The sequence below is a fragment of the Podarcis bocagei genome (genome assembly GCF_964188305.1).
Source record: "Podarcis bocagei genome assembly, chromosome: Z".
NCBI lineage: Eukaryota > Metazoa > Chordata > Lepidosauria > Squamata > Lacertidae > Podarcis > Podarcis bocagei.
In genome coordinates, this window is record NC_138140.1 from 10,029,951 (window position 1) to 10,048,787 (window position 18,837).

The 18,837-nt window shown below is 47.1% G+C and overlaps 2 protein-coding genes across 3 annotated transcripts; both read right to left on the reverse strand.

Moving 5' to 3' along the window:
* Positions 1–3,834: 3,834 nt before the first annotated feature.
* On the reverse strand, positions 3,835–6,291 carry LOC308579052 (P2Y purinoceptor 2-like; the record flags this gene model as incomplete). The annotated part of the gene is made up of 1 exon (XM_081179839.1): positions 3,835–6,291. One exon carries the CDS (start codon positions 6,289–6,291, stop codon positions 5,335–5,337), a length of 957 nt encoding a protein of 318 aa, XP_081035965.1. The 3' UTR covers positions 3,835–5,334.
* Positions 6,211–16,890, reverse strand: LOC308579054 (P2Y purinoceptor 2-like). Of its 2 annotated transcripts, none has more exons than XM_081179840.1 (2): positions 15,555–16,890; positions 6,211–6,343 (listed from the first exon to the last, which is right to left on the reverse strand). In XM_081179840.1, the coding sequence occupies exon 1, from the start codon at positions 16,507–16,509 to the stop codon at positions 15,580–15,582; it is 930 nt and encodes a 309-aa protein (XP_081035966.1). In that variant the 5' UTR covers positions 16,510–16,890; the 3' UTR covers positions 6,211–6,343; positions 15,555–15,579. The 2 variants fall into 2 exon arrangements, with proteins under 2 accessions (XP_081035966.1, XP_081035967.1); XM_081179841.1 differs by having other exon boundaries at positions 6,276–6,346.
* Between the last annotated feature and the right edge of the window lie 1,947 nt (positions 16,891–18,837).

Here is an 18,837-nt window from a genome sequence, read left to right on the forward strand (position 1 = left end):
TTTTTTTTACTTGTTCTCCCCCTCTAAAACTAGGTGCGTCCAATGGTTGGGTGCGTCCTATAGAGTGAAAAATACGGTATTGTGTTAGAACATGAGCAGACAGATAACAAAAAGCCCTGACCATTTGTGGCACAAAAGGTTCCAGGATTTCAGCAAGAAGTTGCAGCACATGTTGAAACTGGAAATGAAGCAGAATGTCCTCTGATATTTTCCCAGGTACACACAGTACTGAAAGCAGGAACATGTGTGACAGCTTTGATATCATCATCGACACACGGTGTCATGAATGCTCAATTAAAAAAAACCCCATGCACCTTGAAGAAAAGCTTGTGCTCCGATCCTGGGCAACCCTACTCAGGAGAAAGCCTCACTGTGTTCAATGGAGTTTAATCCCTTGCAAGTGTGTTTAGGATTCCACCCTCAATATAGAATCCAGTTCCCATGGTTTCACACCAGAGGGTGGCAGAAATTCCTCTTGGTTGTAATGCCGGTGTGTGCTGTAATTCTATGGAAATGTGAATAAAAGAGAGAGAGAGAGAGAGAGAGAGAGAGAGAGAGAGAGAGAGAGAAGGAAGAGAAAATGAGAGAGGACTGCAATTTTGCACACATAATCTCAATCCTTGAGAATCTCAGTTTTTGAGCTTTTTTTTTTTTGAGAAGCGGCTTTGTATGCCATCATGACTGTGAATATCTGCTTGGAATTGTGTGTGTGTGGGGGTGTCATATACTCAATGATATTTTGCAGCTATGCGTCTTCTTAGTTTAGAGCAGTGTTTCCCAACCTTTTTTGGGCAAAGGCACACTTGTTTCATGGAAAAAAATCTCGAGGCACACCACCATGCCAGATGGGGAAAGGTCACTTTTTACTTATGTAAAAAAAAAATAAAAAAATAGTAACAGCATAGAAGGTAGAGAAGGTAGGACTCGAACCAGTGGATTCACGTTACAATAAAGATTTTGACTAAACATGGGAAAGAACTTTCTGCTGGTAAGGGCTGTTCAACAGGGGAATGGTCTCCCTCGGGAGGTTTTTCCCTTCTTGGAGGTTTTTAAGCAGAGGTGGGATGTCTGTCTGCCATGGATGCTATGGCTGAGATTCCTGCACTGCAGGGGTTGTACAGTACTGGATAGCCCTGGGGATCCCTTCCAACTCTACGATTCTATTAGGATCCCTTTTATAAAAGAGAGAACTTTAATGGCACGGCCATTATTTATTTCGGCTTCTCCCAACGGGGCCACGAAGGATCAGAAAAGCTGAAGAAGAGACCCTTCCTCAGAGGAGGCGGGAGACCACCGGACCCGCCGAGGAGGGGAATCCGGCCGCCTTTCCCTCCAGAGCTTCGCCTTTTGCCCCGGCCAAGTTGCGCCGAGGGCGCCTTGCGGGCTCTGCGTGGCTTCAGGCGGAGCCTAGGAGCCACTTCCCAGCCTGGAGGGCAGGCTGTGCGCGGACCCCGCCACTCTCGGGGCGCGATCCAGACCCGGCTGCCTTCCACGGCCAGCAGAGGTAGGCCGCCGGCTTCTAACCCGGCGGAACTGGGGCGTCCTGGGCGCAGCGCCGCGCTCCCCGCTCCTCCCGCCCCGCCCCCTTCTCCCGGGTGCCCCCTCCCTCCTTTGTTCTCCGGAGCCCCGCCTCCCCCTCTGCCCCAGCTCGCCTATTGGCTCACGCAGCCGCCACTCAGGTGGGGGCCCGCTTTGGCCCCGCTCCCCGGCCGCCGAGAGAGAGTGGGAGCGTGCGGGGCTGGGCTGGGCGGCCGGGCGTCTCCTTCCCTGCGCTGCTTCGGCCGCGTCTCCTTCAGATATACTGGACCGAGGCCGTTTAGGGCTTTAAAGGTCAGCACCAACACTTTGAATTGTGCTCAGAAACGTACTGGGAGCCAATGTAGGTCTTTCAAGACAGGTGTTATGTGGTCTTGGCAGCTGCTCTCAGTCTCCAGTCTAGCTGCCGCATTCTGGATTAGTTGCAGTTTCCGGGTCACCTTCAAAGGTAGCCCCACATAGAGCGCATTGCAGTAGTCCAAGCGAGAGATAACCAGAGCATGCACCACTCTGGCGAGACAGTCCATGGGAACTACATACATTGAGCTTTTTGGGGAAAAGGTAGGGTGAAATGCAAATAATACTGCTGCTACTACATCTGAACAACAGTTGCTGGAAATTGTATGTGGGGAGAGTGATTTAGCACTCAGGCCCTAATTTCAGACTTTCCATAGGCATCTGGGAGCCCCTGTGAGAGCAGAAGGCAGGACTAGATGGGCCTTTTAGCTTGATCCGGCTGGTTCTCATTATGCTCTTGTCTTGGGAACCAAATAGTATTTTTAGACAGTAATCACTGGTCCTAAATAACTTTAAAAATTGAGTTTAAAGACTTACAAAGAAATCATCTCAATACTGTTACGGAAATTACGGAAGGGGGGGCACATCTTTAAAGTTGTTAACAGTTACAAATATTATGCCTGAATGCATCCTTTCAACTTGACAGAATATACCTAGCTTTATGAATCATATAAAACCAACACCTCCATTCCAACACCGTTTTGCCCTTGGAAAAAGGACTCTTTCCCCCCTTCCACCTCCCTAAGCTTGAAGACATGTATACACACCTCCTACCCCAGGAAACGCCCAGAGGTGACAATTGCTGGGCTCATTGTTCTCCAATGGAAGCCAAATCTCATCACCGGACTTGCCTCAGGCTCCAGACATGCAAAGGGAGTTCTATTGTACTTTGGGTGGGTGTTTGCCTATGCTAATCTTATACCTGGGTCTTGCTGCTGACATGTCTGCTTATGCTAATCTTGTACCAAGGACTTGTCTGGACATGTCTGCCAAGGTTAAATAGTGAAACCCCTGTCTACCCCTCCCCTTTTGTGACATGTCAGTGATGTAGCAATGATGCTGTATGAACTGTATTCTGGGATATGGTGGGAAAGTTTTAAAAGTCCTTGTCACCCCATCCTCGGGGTTCAAAATCCCTCTTTGAACCTGTTGCGCAATAAACTTTGGTCTACAGCTATGTTATGTACTGAGTTGAATAGGATCCAAAATGCAGCAGTCTGATTGGTCCTAGAACAATAGGATCCAGAATGCAGCAGTCTGATTGGTCCGCAGGAGCCACCCAATCCAGCTCCAGGTGGAAGTGAATCCAGGTGGAAGTGAATCCAGGTGGCCTACAGGAGAATCCCTGAATTAGCCAATCATGTGGGGCCCATTGTGTAAATAATGTATATAAAGCAGACAGTTTGGGGGAACTTCCATTCCTTGCACTATAAGGTGAATAAAGAGCATGAAATCCACACTCGACTCCAAGTATATTTCAAGCTATTTGCTCCGGTTGGTGGCTGGACTCCTTCCTTTATTCCGCAGGGACCCAGGGGCTCTTCCCGACGAGCTGGGTGACTGAGCAGCCTCGCACCTAGATTTTTCCGTAACACTTCTAATGTATTTATTTTACAACAGATGCACTATCTGATTCTGTAACCATTTTTCTCTTGCTACTACTTTCCCCGTGATATTTGTATTTTTGTTAAACTACAGAAATTTCCAATATCCCCCCCCCCTTTTTAAGGATGTGTGTGCTGGCCACCTCCCAGCTGCACTGGGTCCCCTGCCATCCAAGGGAAGGGTGTTTGTGGCTAACACAGAGTGCACCCCTTTGCTTGGTCCACTCCCCCCTTTAAAGTTCACAGCTGCCAACAGGCAAGGAGCTCAAATATTCCCACAAGTCTGCCCTTTATCTACCAGCCTCCAAATTCCCCTAGGCCCATGGCATCTCGAGGTAGTGAGGTACATAGTGTCTATGTTTGTTGATGTTAAAACAAGAAGCCATTACAACAGGTTTATGAAACAAGTTCTGAAGTTTACTAAAACAGAAAGAAGGACTTTTAAGATAAAGATATGCAATGCTTAAGTTACAGAAAACCAGGATATTCTCTTCGGAGCAAAAAACCCCAAAATAAAGCAGATTAAAATGCAATCTACCCTCACTGGGCTTCCACAATCCACAACATATCAGACTCTCAGAAGATTCTTACTCCTGAGTAACAACCCTTTATTTCCCTTGTTCCTTATCACATTGAGTTCCTCCAGCATGGCTTCCTGGTTAACATGGGCTCCCCTTGTCAACCTCATGCTCCACCCATTGCCTTCCAGGTTCCTGGAAGTTTGAAGCAGGATATTCTACCCCTCACATACTTTTCACCAGGGCTGGCCCAATGCATTTTGGCACCTAAGGCAAACCACAAAATGGCATTCCCCCCCCCCATCAGGAAAGAAGGGGTGAGTGAAGATCTACATCAGGAACAAGGCAAGGTGTGTGGAATCAAATCAGCCTTAACTGATGGAATCAAAGGTTGTCAGGGGGGTAGGGGTAGGGGCCCGCTCAGAATCATGCCAGGTAGATGCAGAGCCCAGGAGACCTCAGAGGGCAGACCCACCATTTCCTTCTGGGTGGGGGGTGGGGTGGAGAAGACCATCAGAGGCCACTGGAGAAGGCTGTCGAGGAGGCAGTACACCCACCCCCCAAGTAGCACACCACAGCTGTGGCTGCTATGTATCCTTGAAGGTCGGATCTGTTGCCCCTGTGCATTTTGTCACCTGAAGCAGTTGCCTCACCTTGCCTAATGGGTGCACTGGCCCTGCTTGAGATGCCTCCCTTGACATCTGAGCCTCAGGGCATTCAGTAGCTTTCCAAGTTATCCCTGTAATTCTCAATGCACAAGCAAGAAAGACATATTTGTATGACATGCAAGTCCATGCATGCAACAATATGCATCTGCCCATGCAAAGAGTACAGTGAAGTCCAATTCCTTCATGGCTGCTGGAGCTGGGGGAGAGAAATATTGGAAAGCAGAAAAAAAAAGCTGAACAAGCAAGTTCTGTCATTAGCCTGTCTGCACAATTAGCAGAAGCAAAATGTAAGGTAGGGCAGCTGCAGAGCGCATTATGCAAGCAAGAGTAGGGCAAGTAAAGAGGTGGAAGAGAACATCTGCTTTGCATGCAGAGGCTTCCTGGTCCAATCCCCAACATTGGTTGGGAAAGGCTCCTATCTGAAACTCCAGAGAGCAGTTGCAATAGATGGACCATTAGACGGACCTGGTTTAATAAACCAAACAAACAACCATTTGCCAAAATTAATGAAGATTGCAGGATTGTTTCTCAGGACAAAGATTACCTAGAAAAATATTTTTGTGGTTGTACCTCAATATAGACAGATATTTCTTTCCTAATCCAAACTGGAGCTCCATAAAGAAACAAAATGTGAGGATTCACCCTCCAGAGATTCTTGCTTTGATCTCAGCCCTTCCTTGATGCTTGACTGAACATTCCTTCTCATGGTGTCTAGTCTCTACTCTGAGGGACTTCTTTCTTACACTTGGCAAAGAACAATCTTTGCAGGGAGACAGAAAAAGACTTGTAAAATTTCTCATTGGAAAAGTTGTAGATGAAGGGATCCAAGCAACAGTTGACCATGCTGAAAACTAAGGAGACATAATAAGCTATTTCTACACGGTACCGAAGCCCACAGGATGTCCAGTAATATCTCACAATCAAACCCACTGTCTGGCAGATGTGGAGGGGTGTAAAACAGATGCCAAAGATGACCAGAGTGATGGCGATCATCTGCTTTGACTTGGTCTTAATCACCTTGCCTCGAAGATTGGCTTGACTGATTTTAGCAATGTAGGCTCCCAACATCACATAGGACACCAGAGAGATGCCAAAGGGAATGAGGAAGCAGAAGATACCCAGGAAGATTCTGTATGGTAGATAGAGGTAAGCCAGCTCTGACCGGTAGATGCTCAGGCACTTGACTGAGTTTCCGATGACTGAAGTCTTGAGGAAGAAGAAGAGTGGAAGCCCCTGCAGGAAGAGGAAAGCCCAGAAGACCAAGATCAGCTTTTTCAAGGCAGACTTCTTCCTCCAGAGGGTCTTGGCGTAGTGGACAATGGCTTGGTACCTGTGGATGCTGATGAGCATGAGGAAGAAGATGCTTCCATACAGATGGGTGCTGAGCAGGAAGACTTGAAGCTGGCAGACAAACTGCCCAAAGGGCCAGTGGTTTCCTAAGCTGAAATAGGCCACCATCAATGGCATGACCGGAAGGACAATGATGTCTACCACGGCCAGGTTGAACTGAAGCATGATGCCAGAATTCCAGCGCTTGATGGCAAACCAGAAGATCCAGAGGCTGATGCTGTTGAAGACCAACCCGCACACTGAGAGCATGCCCCAAAGGATTGGGATGGAAAAGTGGAGCTCCCACGGCAGGCATTGTGTCACGTTGGTGGTGTTCATTATGTGACGGAGGCAGGTGGCTCCAGATGCTTTGGAAGAGAGGTCCACACGACTGCTCGTCCAGGAAGAAAAGAGGAGAAACAAAAGACAGGTTTTCAGTTCCCTGCCACTTCCTAGAAGATATGGTTCAACTGTGTCCTTTCTGTTGTGTAGTTGTGTTGTGCTGTGTGTCCCCCACCCCCTTTTGTATGTTGTAGGTGAAGGTACATTTCCTTTTAAGGTCTTCTAATATGTCCTCAGACAACGGGAAACAACCCCAAAAGGTGGAACCTGTTGTTCATTTCATGACCTTTGCGGTGTTCTCAGAAATTATCTGGTCCTTCAAATGCTAGAGAAATCTGAGAGCGTCTTTAAAACTAGGGCACCTCAATTAGAACACTTGTTTATTGAGCATTCGTCCTGATTTGTGTGCAGAAAAACTAAGAAGAGCCCTGCTGGATCAGGCCAGTGGCCCAGCTAGCCCAACAACCTGTTCTCACAGTGGCTAGCCAGATGTCCCAATGCCAAGCCTGCAAAGCAGAACCTGTGTGAAACAGCTCAGATTTGATGACAATTGCCATTTTTGGAGCATGCATTCACATTTGTTTGCACAGAGGCTAGATGAAGCTGTGTCAAAGCAAATGTTATCCCAGACTTTGCAGTGCATTTTCTAATTTCGAGGGGGAGTGGGTTTGCCATGTGAGAGCTCCCAATGGGCTCTAAATGTGCAACATACTAGCCATGAAGGCTATGATCTGCCTGCACAGCCAGAAGCGGCAGCGCTTCCAATTGCCGATTGCTACAGACCACAGGAGGAATGAAGGCTCCTGTGCTCCGGTCCTGCTTGCGAGTTTCCTATAGAGGTTTTTAAAAGGTTCAGGGTTTAGGGTAAGGGGTGGGATGATGATGATGATGAATCATCGTTCTGCCCGGACACTGAGGTCCAGAGCCGATGGCCTCTTGAAAGACCTACATTGGCTCCCAGTACGTTTCTGAGCACAATTTGAAGTGTTGGTGCTGCCCTTTAAAGCCCTAAACAGCCTCGGTCCAGTATACCTGAAGAAGCGTCTCCACCCCATTGTTCTTCCCGGACACTGAGGTCCAGCACCGAGGGCCTTCTGGCGGTTCCCTCACTGCAAGAAGCCACGTTACAGGGAACCAGACAGAGGGCCTTCTCGGTAGTGGCGCCCGCCCTGTGGAATACCCTCCCATCAGATGTCAAAGAGGAGAACAACTACCAGTCTTTTAGAAGACATCTGAAGGCAGCTCTGTTTAGGGAAGCTTTTAATGTTTAATAGACTATTGTATTTTAATATTCTGTTGGAAGCCACCCAGAGTGGCTGAGGAAACCCTAATAATAAATTACAGTGGTGCCTCGCAAGACGAAAATAATCGTCTAGCGGTTTTTTCGTCTTGCGAAGCAACCCTATTAGCGGCTTAGCGGATTAGCACTATTAGCGGTTTAGTGGCTATTAAAGGCTTAGCGGCTTAGCGGCTTAGAAAAAGGGGGGGAGCGAAAAAAAATCGGAACACTCGCAATACGTTTTTGTCTTGCGAAGCAAGCTCATAGGGAAATTCATCTTGCGAAACAGCTCAAAAACGGAAAACCCTTTTGTCTAGCGGGTTTTCCGTCTTGCAAGGCATTTGTCTTGCGGGGCACCACTGTATCATCATCATCATCATCCAGGTCTGAAAAGAGGCACATCGTCAGGGAGCCAGCCAGAAATAAATCACGCAAAGTAAGTGAAGTTAACTCACTATTAAAAGAAACAGTCTTCTCAAGGGAGGCAAGCCTAATGAACACAGCAACTCTTCACAATAGGTCTTGCCCCTGTGAGGCAGTTGTGGAGACAAAAGGACCCTGCCTTCCCATGGCTAAGTCTCCTCGTCCTCCCAGTCCTTTCCAAACAACCTGAGACTACACGTATGAGGCACCTGCTCCTCTTGCTTCATACCTTTCCCGGTCCTGGGAGACCAAGGTGGGAAGAGAGCTTGTTGCAGCAGGAGAGGGAGACCCTCCTGGCTTCTTCACCAGCCTGACTCATCTCTGCTTCTTGGCCTCCCTCCTCTCCAGCTTCCTCCTCCGCTTCTGATTCGGGACTTCTCTCTGCTACAGACCCTTCAGCTTCTGACGCCTCCTCCTCCCAGGCTCCCCCCTCTAACCACTCATCATCATTCCACCACCAATCCATGGGCTCTGAGCCTTCTTCTCTTGGGGGTTCCCCAGCTGTTTTCTCCCACCATTCCTCTGAGTCTAGCCAGTCTGTGACACATGGACACTGGTGTCTTGAATGATGTAAATACACTCCCAAAGACAAAAGGCTGGTTTTCTTTTCTTCCTATTTCTAAAAAGGAGTTTTATTCTACTATAAATAACATTAAACAAACCTTAAAGGATTGAAGGTTGAGGCAACAAGAGCACTCTTCCCCTCCCTCCCCCGCCTGCCCATACTGCATTATGGTTTCCCATTGGCTAGTTTTCTGCTTTCTTTAAAAATAACACACACACACAAACATTAGTTACATCCCACCCTTCCTCCACGGAAGACCACACCTCGCACTGGCCCTACCTTGCACCCTCCTTGAGTATTTTTGCTTGGTCGGGATGTGTCCTTCAACTGTGATCATGCCTCTTGCTTGTCTGGACAGAGACTAGAGAGGAGTGACTATATGTAGACCCTAGGTCACATTACTCCGTACCTTTAAAGCACATGGAGTCATAGAATTTCAGAGTTGGAGGGGAACCCAAAGGTCATCTAGTCCAACCCACTGCAATGCAGGGATTTCCCCCAGCATCCTCTTCCCAAGCAGGCCTGGTGCCCCGGGACACTCCTAATGCACAAAGAACCCTTTAATATCTGACACCAGCAGCTGGGATTTAGGGGGTACACTGGCCTTGCACATGGCTTCTCTTAAAGAAGCTTTGGAACTGCAGGTTGTTACAGGTGCTGGGAATTGTAGCTCAGTGTGGCATAATCTACAGCTCCTACAGGAAATCAGAAGACAATAGGAGGTGGGAAACATGGCTGGTTGCATTGTATTTATAAAATGCTCTTGTGTTAAAGGCTAACGGCACTAGTATATACACTTTTTTGTCCAATGTTGTGTTTAATTAAACAGAGAAAGGAAGACTTTACTTTTAAAACAGTGTAGTAAAAGCTATTCTGGACCACACCATACATTTAAATCACATGCAACACAAATTTAAAACACATTACTTTCACCAAAGAAGCCTGTGAACTGTAGTTTGTTACAGGTGCTGGGAATTGTCACTCAGTGTGGAGTAAATTACAGTACACAGGATTCTTGGGGGGAAGCCATGTGCTTTAAGTATACTGTGTGTGTGTGTGTGTGTGTGTGTGTGTGTGTGTGTGCGCGCGCCTGTCTGTGTCTCTGTGTTTGTGTCATACGTATCAGCTTCAACTGTGCAATCCTTAATTTGGTGATATTCAATCCCATTGCAAAATAGTGACAGGCTCTGCCCAACACATTTCCCTAGTTCTCTACTGTTATGTACTGAGCTGAATGCTAGACAATAGGATCCAGTATGCAGCAGTCTGATTGGTCCGCAGGAGCCACCCAATCCAGCTCCAGGTGGAAGTGAATCAGCGACCTTATTGGCCTGCAGCAGCAGCCAATCAGGCTTCTGGGGAAGTGAATCCGCAACCTGATTGGCCTGCTAGAGCAGCCAATCAGGCTTCTGGAGGAAGTGAATCCACAACCTGATTGGCCTACAGGAGCAGCCCAGAATTAGCCAACCACGCAGGGCCCATTGTATAAATAATGTATATATAGCTAGACGTTTTGGGGAAAGTTTCATTCATTGCTACTACGAGCTGAATAAAGAGCATGAAATTCACACTCGACTCCGAGTATATTTCATCTGCAGTGCTGCTATTTTTTTTCCTGCTGGGGATAGGGAGAAAGAGAAGGAACAGATGTGTGTGAAACATGTTTGGTACAAGACTTTATACATGTGTTTCTTTAACTCTATTGCAGTCAGTGGCGCCATCAGGACTGGACTTTAGGGCAGATGCCCAGGGGACCCACTTAGCATAACAAGAAGAAGCCCCCCTTCACAATACATCAGAGCTGGCTTGCCACATTTTGAAGTACACAAAGCAACGCACATTACCGTAAAGAGTCTCCTTGCTGCTCCCTGTAAGAGCATTGAGTCCAGACTCAAATACTGCCCCCCACCACCACTGATTTCAGTTCCCTAATTCTGACCACCCGGGTTCCCTATCTCCAAAATCCATTTCCTCTGTGACATATTCCCCTGCAAGCCAGAACAGAATCAGGAAATCAAATAGGGGTACCGTATGTACTTCCTGAAATCCATGCCCACCTCTGAGCCAAAACAAAACTGGGCTATTGGCAACTTGCATAGAAGTGGGCAGCCTTTGGCCCTCTGGATGTTGCTGAACCACAGCTCCCATCAGCCCCAGCAAGCACAGCCAATGGTTAGGGCTGATGCAGGTTGTAGTTCAGCAACAACTAGAGGGCAAAATATTCCCCATATTGGAATTGTGGAAGATCTTCGCTTTTTGCTTTCAGACCTCTATCTAATTATCTGTGCCTAAGGGAAGGTTGAGGGACGCGGGTGGTGCTATGGGTTAAACCACAGAGCCTAGGACTTGCCGATCAGAAGGTTGGCGGTTCGAATCCCCGCGACGGGGTGAGCTCCCGTTGCTCGGTCCCTGCTCCTCCCAACCTAGCAGTTCGAAATCACATCAAAGTGCAAGTAGATAAATAGGTACCGCTCTGGCGGGAAGGTAAACGGCGTTTCCGTGTGCTGCCCTGGTTCGCCAGAAGCGGCTTAGTCATGCTGGCCACATGACCCAGAAGCTGTACGCTGCCTCCCTTGGCCAATAAAGCGAGATGAGCGCCACAACCCCAGAGTCAGCCACGACAACCTAATGGTCAGGGATCCCTTTACCTTTAAGGGAAGGTTGGGGGGCTGCTTTTGCCTCTGGCCCAGCCCACCACTGGTATGCAGCCCCTAACATTTGTTCAGAAGGGAATGTGACACCCCTGGATTGAAAAACGTTCCCCACCCCTGAGATAAACCATTGTTTCCCATTGCATCCAAATGCAAGAAGCATCGGTTTGGTGCAGCCCAGAAGCAGAACCTTCACATTTCCTCCATTCATGCATAGAGGAAGGAGCAGAAGGAACTTGCAAGATAAGGGCTTGTGCCATTGCTTGTGATCTGGGCCAGTAAGTCACAAACTGGTGTGACTGTGAAGCAAATCTAATGGCCCTAAAACAGGACTGGGGAAACAGTCCTCTTGATGTTGTCCTCCACCTCCCAGCAGTCAACATCTGAGGGGCCACACATTCCCCACCATTCCATCTGAAGAGCTGATCAACAAGATTTAGTGTTTGTAAATTAAAAACACACATATCTAGGGCCTCCCAAGTGTTCTGCAAAAACAGCATTTTAAAAAGCCAGGGCTGTGACAATGAAAAAAACCCAAAAGAGTCCTGTGACAATGTAACAACTAAGTGATGTTCAGCCCAACCTGACTTGTTTAGTTAGAAGCAAGTCCTGTTGTGCTCAGTGAGGCTTGCTGCTGAGTAAGCATGCATAATACCACATCTTAATGGCAGAAGAGACATAGCAATTGATTTATTTTGCAGGGGAACAGTTAGGACCAGAGGTGCCAGCTTGTGAGGGCAATTGGTGGGGGTGTTGTTGCACGTGTGACTTTGCGATATCCTGGCATTGTGCACATGGACATCATGCCTCCCTCTCTAAGCCAGGCGGAAGCTTCCCTGGTTTTGGGAAGGAGGCACCAGGTACTGAGTAGACCTGCCAGAATGCTATTTTCAGAAATAAATGGGTCCCACGGTAGCTTTCCTGTGGTTTTACAAGCCACAGCCCTAGAAATTTCTCACCATTATTTCCTCTACTGGGCTTGGTTTCTTGAGAACCATCAAGCATCGTCAGTCACAGGAAAATAAGGTTGAGGCAGAATGCAAGCAGCCCATGATGCTCACACGAGGCTCCTGCAAGGAGGGAGGTACCTGTGGGCATGATGAGAATGGATGCTTCCTTGGTGTGCATTGGGGTCCCTTGGGGTCCATTGCTTCATGTCTGGGGACAAGTGGGGCCTTTGCACCTCCCTTAGGATTTGGCCTGGCCGCCTCTGGTCTTTGTCCCTCTCTCTTGCCATCCTAGGTAAGTCAGTAAAAGGTAAAGGTAAAGGGACCCCTGACCATTAGGTCCAGTCATGGCCGACTCTGGGGTTGCGGCGCTCATCTTGCTTTATTGGCTGAGGGAGCCGGCATACAGCTTCCGGGTTATGTGGCCAGCATGACTAAGCCGCTCTGGCGAACCAGAGCAGCGCACGGAAACGCTGTTTACCTTCCCGCCGGAGTGGTACCTATTTATCTACTTGCACTTTGACGTGCTTTCGAACTGCTAGGTTGGCAGGAGCAGGGACCGAGTAATGGGAGCTCACCCCATCGCTGGGATTCAAACTGCCGACCTTCTGATTGGCAAGTCCTAGGCTCTGTGGTTTAACCCACAGTGCTAGTGGTGGCTGACAAAAACTGGAGTGATTCATCCAGGGTTGGGGTGGGACAGGAACTACTGATTTTTAAAAAATATATATTTTTTGGAAGAAGAGCAATAACCAGAGCCCTGCTGAATCAGCCCAAGGAAGACCCATCTAGTCTACTATCCTGCCTGTCAGGATGCTACAGGTAAGAAATGTGTGCAGGGTGTTGACCAAAGGTGGACAAACTAGCCCAGATGGAGAATGACCGTTCCCTCACCAGAGGTACTACCCTTCCCCTAACAGCCATACAATGAATAGTTACCTGAAAAGGCATGGTCATAACGAAAAGTTAAGCCAGAGATCAAATCAAAGCCAGTTACTAACTGGGTCAAAATGAATCTGTGTGTGTTTGTGTGTGTTTATTTCACAACATTTATACACAGCATGATTGTAATAAAACCTCTAAGACAGTTTACAGGAAAAAACTAAAATTAAAACCATCAACAAAATATATTAAAAAACAGGTAATTAGAAACCTTTTAAAAACAATTAAGATCAGCATTAAACTAAAAAGAGACGAAAACATGTCAGCTCATCCTCTATGCATCTGGGTGAGCAAGCAAGCACTGAAAAGAGAACAGTGAAAATGCGTGTCTAATGCCAACAGGCAGGGAGTTCCAAACTGTAGGTGCTGCTTCACTAAAAGAAGAATTCCTTAGAAGTGCACAAAGGGTATTACGGTATGTGGCACCAGTAATAGTGCCCGTTCTGCAGATCGAAGCTTTCGAGTGGTGTAAGGTGATCCCACAAATAAACTGACCCCAGACTGTTAATGGCTTCTCACACGAATAATAACACCTGAACTTGGTGAGCAACCGTTGCAGGTGTCTGAGTAGAGGTGCTATAGGCAGACAGAAGCAGGTCACATTCTGACAGCAACTTTGCTGCAGCATTCTGCACCAACTGCAGCTTCTGGATCAAGTACTGTACAAGGGAAGCTGTATGTAGAGTGTGTTGCAGGCCTGGCCCCATAACAGAGCCAGGTCTGCAGACCAAAGTGGGATTTCTTTGTGGGAAGTGGATTGCTGTTTCCCTTTCCCTCTCCTTCTGTACAACCAGATTGCAAACTGGTTTCTCTATGTACCCTACTGAGTAAAGATAAAGATGTTCTGTTTCCCCCTTTCACAATATTTGCCAATATAGGAGATAGTCAAACAGTGCTCCAGAGCCTGCTGTTTCCTCTTAACTGTGCACAATGAATCAAACAGCCAGAAGCCATGAACGCGAAGAGCATTCTGCTTATTTGCCAACCACCTGGCAAGTCTTAAAACATAATAGGTATGCTGCTGATGCCTCACTTTTTAAAGAAAATATAGCTGTGGTTAAAACAGGAGGTCACATTCATGCATTCATGTGGCAGTTTATTCCATTTCCCTAAGTTAATTTTCACATTATATTTGAGCTTTCACGCAATGTAAAAAGCCATTTCTGGGAAACAAATGGACTGTAGTTCATGTTTAGTGCTCACTTCTATGTTACCTGATTGCAGAAAGTATCTCTATGCAGCCCTCTTAAAACAGAAAACTCAGAAGTAAAGTGAGGAAATTTGGGACAGCTTACCAGTTCCTTCCTGCCATTTTCATGGGAGAGTCACAGGGGAACAGAAGCAAGCTTGTGCAGACAGGGTGGGGGAGCAGCAATGTTGACCACCGATGTTCATTGGTGTGAATGAAATTTAGCATGACATGTCAGCATATTGGTCTAATGCAACGGGTACCACAGTGTGAAAGGAGTATTAGAAAACACGAGAGAGGAGCTAGCATTATAAGGAAGACTAATGCAATATTCCCCACTCCCCTAAGTCTCTTTACCCTCCAACTCAGAACCAGAAACTCTCATGAGTCTGTGTGTGCATATTATTAAGAATTTCACATTGAAAACTGATTTCTGTTCCTTTTTCTTTGCTTATTTGTATCCTCTGACTTTATTTAGTTCGGCCTCAATGGCAGCAGATGGGCAGCTTTAAATTTCCACATATTTCAATAAATGTCTGTATACAGATTTAAAAAAACACCAAAAGGCAACGAATACAACCATAAAACCATAAAACACTATGCAGCTGCAGCAAGTTAAGATCCCTATCAACTATACTTTAACACAGGGATATATTTTTTGTTTATCAAGGCTGGGGTGTGTGTGTTTGTGTTTTGCTAAGAGATCCAAAACTGCACACACTTAGAGGATGTGTTGCTTGCTGCATGTTTGTGCCTTGCTATTCCTCCCAGGAACTCAGGGCTGTGGATCTTGTCTTCCCCTCCCCACTTTTTATGGTCACAGAAGCCCTGTGAGGTAGGCTAGGCTGAGAGTTGGTAATTCAGTCCCCAAAACTGTGAAACTGCTTTGCTTGTGGTTATTTATCAGACAATTTGGGGTCTGGTAGTTTGCTGTAAATATCACATTGCATTTAAACTGCTTTTCTGGCTTTGTGCGTGTTTATTTTTCTTTTCATGATCTGTGAATGGCGCTATATCTTTCTACTTGCCTTTCTTCCCAGATGCTCATAGTTGTGTACATTATCCTCCCCACCTTCATATTTGCAACAGCCCTGAGAGGTAGGCTAGGCAGAATTAACATACCGGTACGTATATATGCAGCAGTTCTTGTCAATAGATTGCTGGCACAATCCACATACAGTTTATGTGGCTCAGATCCTGTCAGCATCCCTGCACCTGACAATGTCTAACATTGCTTACAACCCCATAGTGTTTTATCTTTTACCTTTCCTTTTCCGAAGCACATTTTCTCACTTGGACACCAATAATCCTCTTAGGGAATTGGAAAAGAGCCTGTGAAATTTCTCGTTGGCAAAGTTGTAGATGAAGGGATCCAAGCAACAGTTGACCATGCTGAAGACCAAAGAAATGTAATAGGTGACTTCTATGTGGTACAGAACCTTGCAGGACACACCATAATATCTCACAATGGAAGCCATGGACCCACAGATGTGGAGGGGTGTGAAGCAGGTGGCAAAGATGACCAGGGCAATGGTGATCATCTGCTTGGACTTGGTCTTCATTACTTGGCCTCGGAGATTGGCTTGACTGATTTTAGCAATGTAGGCCCACAACATCACGTAGGACACCAAAGAAATAGCAAAGGGAATGAGGAAGCAGAAGATCCCCAGGAAGATGCCATAGGCTAGGTAGAGATAGGTCAGTTCTGACTGGTAGATGCTCAGGCACTTGACCGAGTTGCCGATGACTGAAGTCTTGAGGAAGAAGAAGAGTGGAAGCCCCTGCAGGAAGAGGAAAGCCCAGAAGACCAAGACCAGCTTTTTCAAGGCAGACTTCTTCCTCCAGAGGGTCTTGGCGTTGTAGTGGACAATGGCTTGGTACCTGTGGATGCTGATGAGCATGAGGAAGAAGATGCTTCCATACAGGTGGGTGCTGAGCAGGAAGACTTGAAGCTGGCAGACAAACTGCCCAAAGGGCCAGTGGTTTCCCAAGCTGAAATAGGCCACCATCAATGGCATGACCAGAAGGACAATGATGTCTACCAAGGCCAGGTTGAACTGAAGCATGATGCCAGAATTCCAGCGCTTGATGGCAAACCAGAAGATCCAGAGGCTGATGCTGTTGAAGACCAACCCGCCCACTGAGATGATGCCCAAAATTACTGGGAGGGCAAAGTGGATCCCCTCTGGCTGGCATTGTGTCACGTTGGTGGTGTTCATTCGGTGAAAGATACAGGTGGCCTAAGTAGAGTTGTCCGTACACGTTCCAGTTCAGAATACAGAGTCGGCAAGCAGGAGGAATGATAATTTGCTTGTGGTAGGTGAAGTCAACTGCTAGCAGTGCCCTTCTGTCACAGCCCTGAAAGTGTGGCTGAGGTGGGGCCCTTCTCCCCTGCCCATTTCCTATTTTTCTCAGGGCTTCTTCTGAGTCAGTTTCACACCCAAAAGAAAGAGTGAAACTTGTGTTGCTTCTCTTGCTCAGAAATCTGGCACTGACACTTCAAGTCTTTGGGTTTTTGTTTTTATTTCAGAGAGTTTAACACTGAACTCTAAAAGCATGGGGCTGAATCCAGTTAAGGCCCCATCTGAACTATACGTACATTTAAAGCATCATCACACCACTTTAAATATTCATGGCTTCCCCCAAAGAATCCTGGGGACTGTAGTTTGTTCAGAGCGCTGAGAGTTGTTAGCGGACCCCCTATTCCCCTTCACAGAGCTGCAATTGCCAGTTTCCCAAGGAAAAGGATTGACTCTTAAAACATTATGGGAATGGTAGCTCTGCATGGGAAGTAGGGGGTTTCCTAACAACTCTCAGCATTCTGAACAAACTACAGTTCCCAGAATCCTTTTGGCAGGGAAGCCATGACTGTTGACCACGATGTGATACTGTTTTAAATGTACAGCGCTGAAAACACCTGTCATCCTAAAAGTAATAAATCACTTTAATAAATGTTTTGTACTGTTTTTTAATGATGTTTTAGTACACTGTACTGATATTTCAGTACTGTACATAAATGATGGTATATAAATACAAATTAAATAAACAAGCTAGCTAAGTACAGTGGTATCTCAGGTTAAGAACTTAATTCGTTCTGCAGGTCCGTTCTTACCCTGAAACTGTTCTTAACCTGAAGCACCACTTTAGCTAATGGGGCCTCCTGCTGCCATTGCGCCACCGCACGATTTCTGTTCTCATCCTGAAGCAAAGTTCTTAACTCGAGATACTATTTCTGGGTTAGCGGAGTCTGTAACCTGAAGCGTATGTAACCTGAAGCATCTGTAACCCGAGGTACCACTGTACACTGATTGCACTAGGCCTGCTCTGGCCAATCTGTTTTGCTTTCATTGTCTGAGGTAGTAGATCTCTGGGTATACCCGTTGCCAGGAATTGCAAGTGGAGAGAGCGCTCTTGGACTTCAGTCCTGCTTGTGGACTTCCTGTTGGAGTATATGGCTGGCCACTACAAGAACAGAATGCTGGACTAGCCGGGACACTTTGTTTGACCCTCTTTCAGCTCCATCAAAGCTGGTGGCTATGGCTACCTCTTGTGGATAGTGAGTTCCATCCTGTGTAGAGTGAAGAAGTACTTTCTTTTGCCCTGAATTTTCCAACATTTCAGCTTCACTGGATTCCCTTGGGTTCTGGTACCCAAGGGATGTTCACCATTAAATGTCACCTGAGTTGAATTTCTCCTCCATCCCCACCTGTGATTACTAATGACGCTGCACGGTGTCAAAATTGCACTTGATTACAACCATTCCCCTGTGCGTCCACACTTCTCCTCAGTTGCTCAGGTCCCGATGCATAGAATCATAGAATTGTAGTGCTGTAAATCTGGAAGGGACCGCAAGGGTCATTCTAGTCCAACCACCGCAATGCAGGAGGCTTTTGCCCAACATGGCGCCCAAACCAAGGACCCTGAGATTAAGAATCTCATATTCTACCAGCTGAGCTACCCTAGTGCAGATGGAGAGGTTGATGTGCCAAGTACCAGCAAAGATGGTGGTGACCATTGGGACCAGTAGGGCAGGAGACAGGGATCCCTGGTGGCGCCGGAGTTAATGAGTGGCAGAGTCAACTCATTTGACTTCTGTTCCTAACCTCCTTCCTGCTGAGTTCACTTATTTACTTACTTATTTCACTAATATTCCATGCTTTTCTCCAAGGAGCTCAAGGTGGCATATGTGGCTCTCCCCCTCCTTGTGTAATCCCCACAACAGCCCTGGGAGACAGGTTAGACTGGGAGGCAGTGACTGGCCCAAGGCCACCCGGTGAGCTTCATGGCTGTGTGGGGGATTTGAACCCTGATCTCCCCCAGTTCCCAGTCTGACACTCTAACCCATGGGTAGGCAACCTAAGGCCCGGGGGCCAGATGCGGCCCAATCGCCTTCTCAATCCAGCCCGCGGACGGTCTGGGAATCAGCGTGTTTTTACATGAGCAGAATGTGTCCTTTTATTTAAAATACATCCCTGGGTTATTTGTGGGGCATAGGAATTCTTTCTTTTTGATTTCTTTTCACAACATAGTCCAGCCCCACTCCCCCA

Excerpts from the sequence above, each read along its gene's own strand:
- LOC308579054 (XM_081179840.1), bottom strand. The coding sequence starts at position 16,509 with ATGAACACCACCAACGTGACACAATGCCAGCCAGAGGGGATCCACTTT.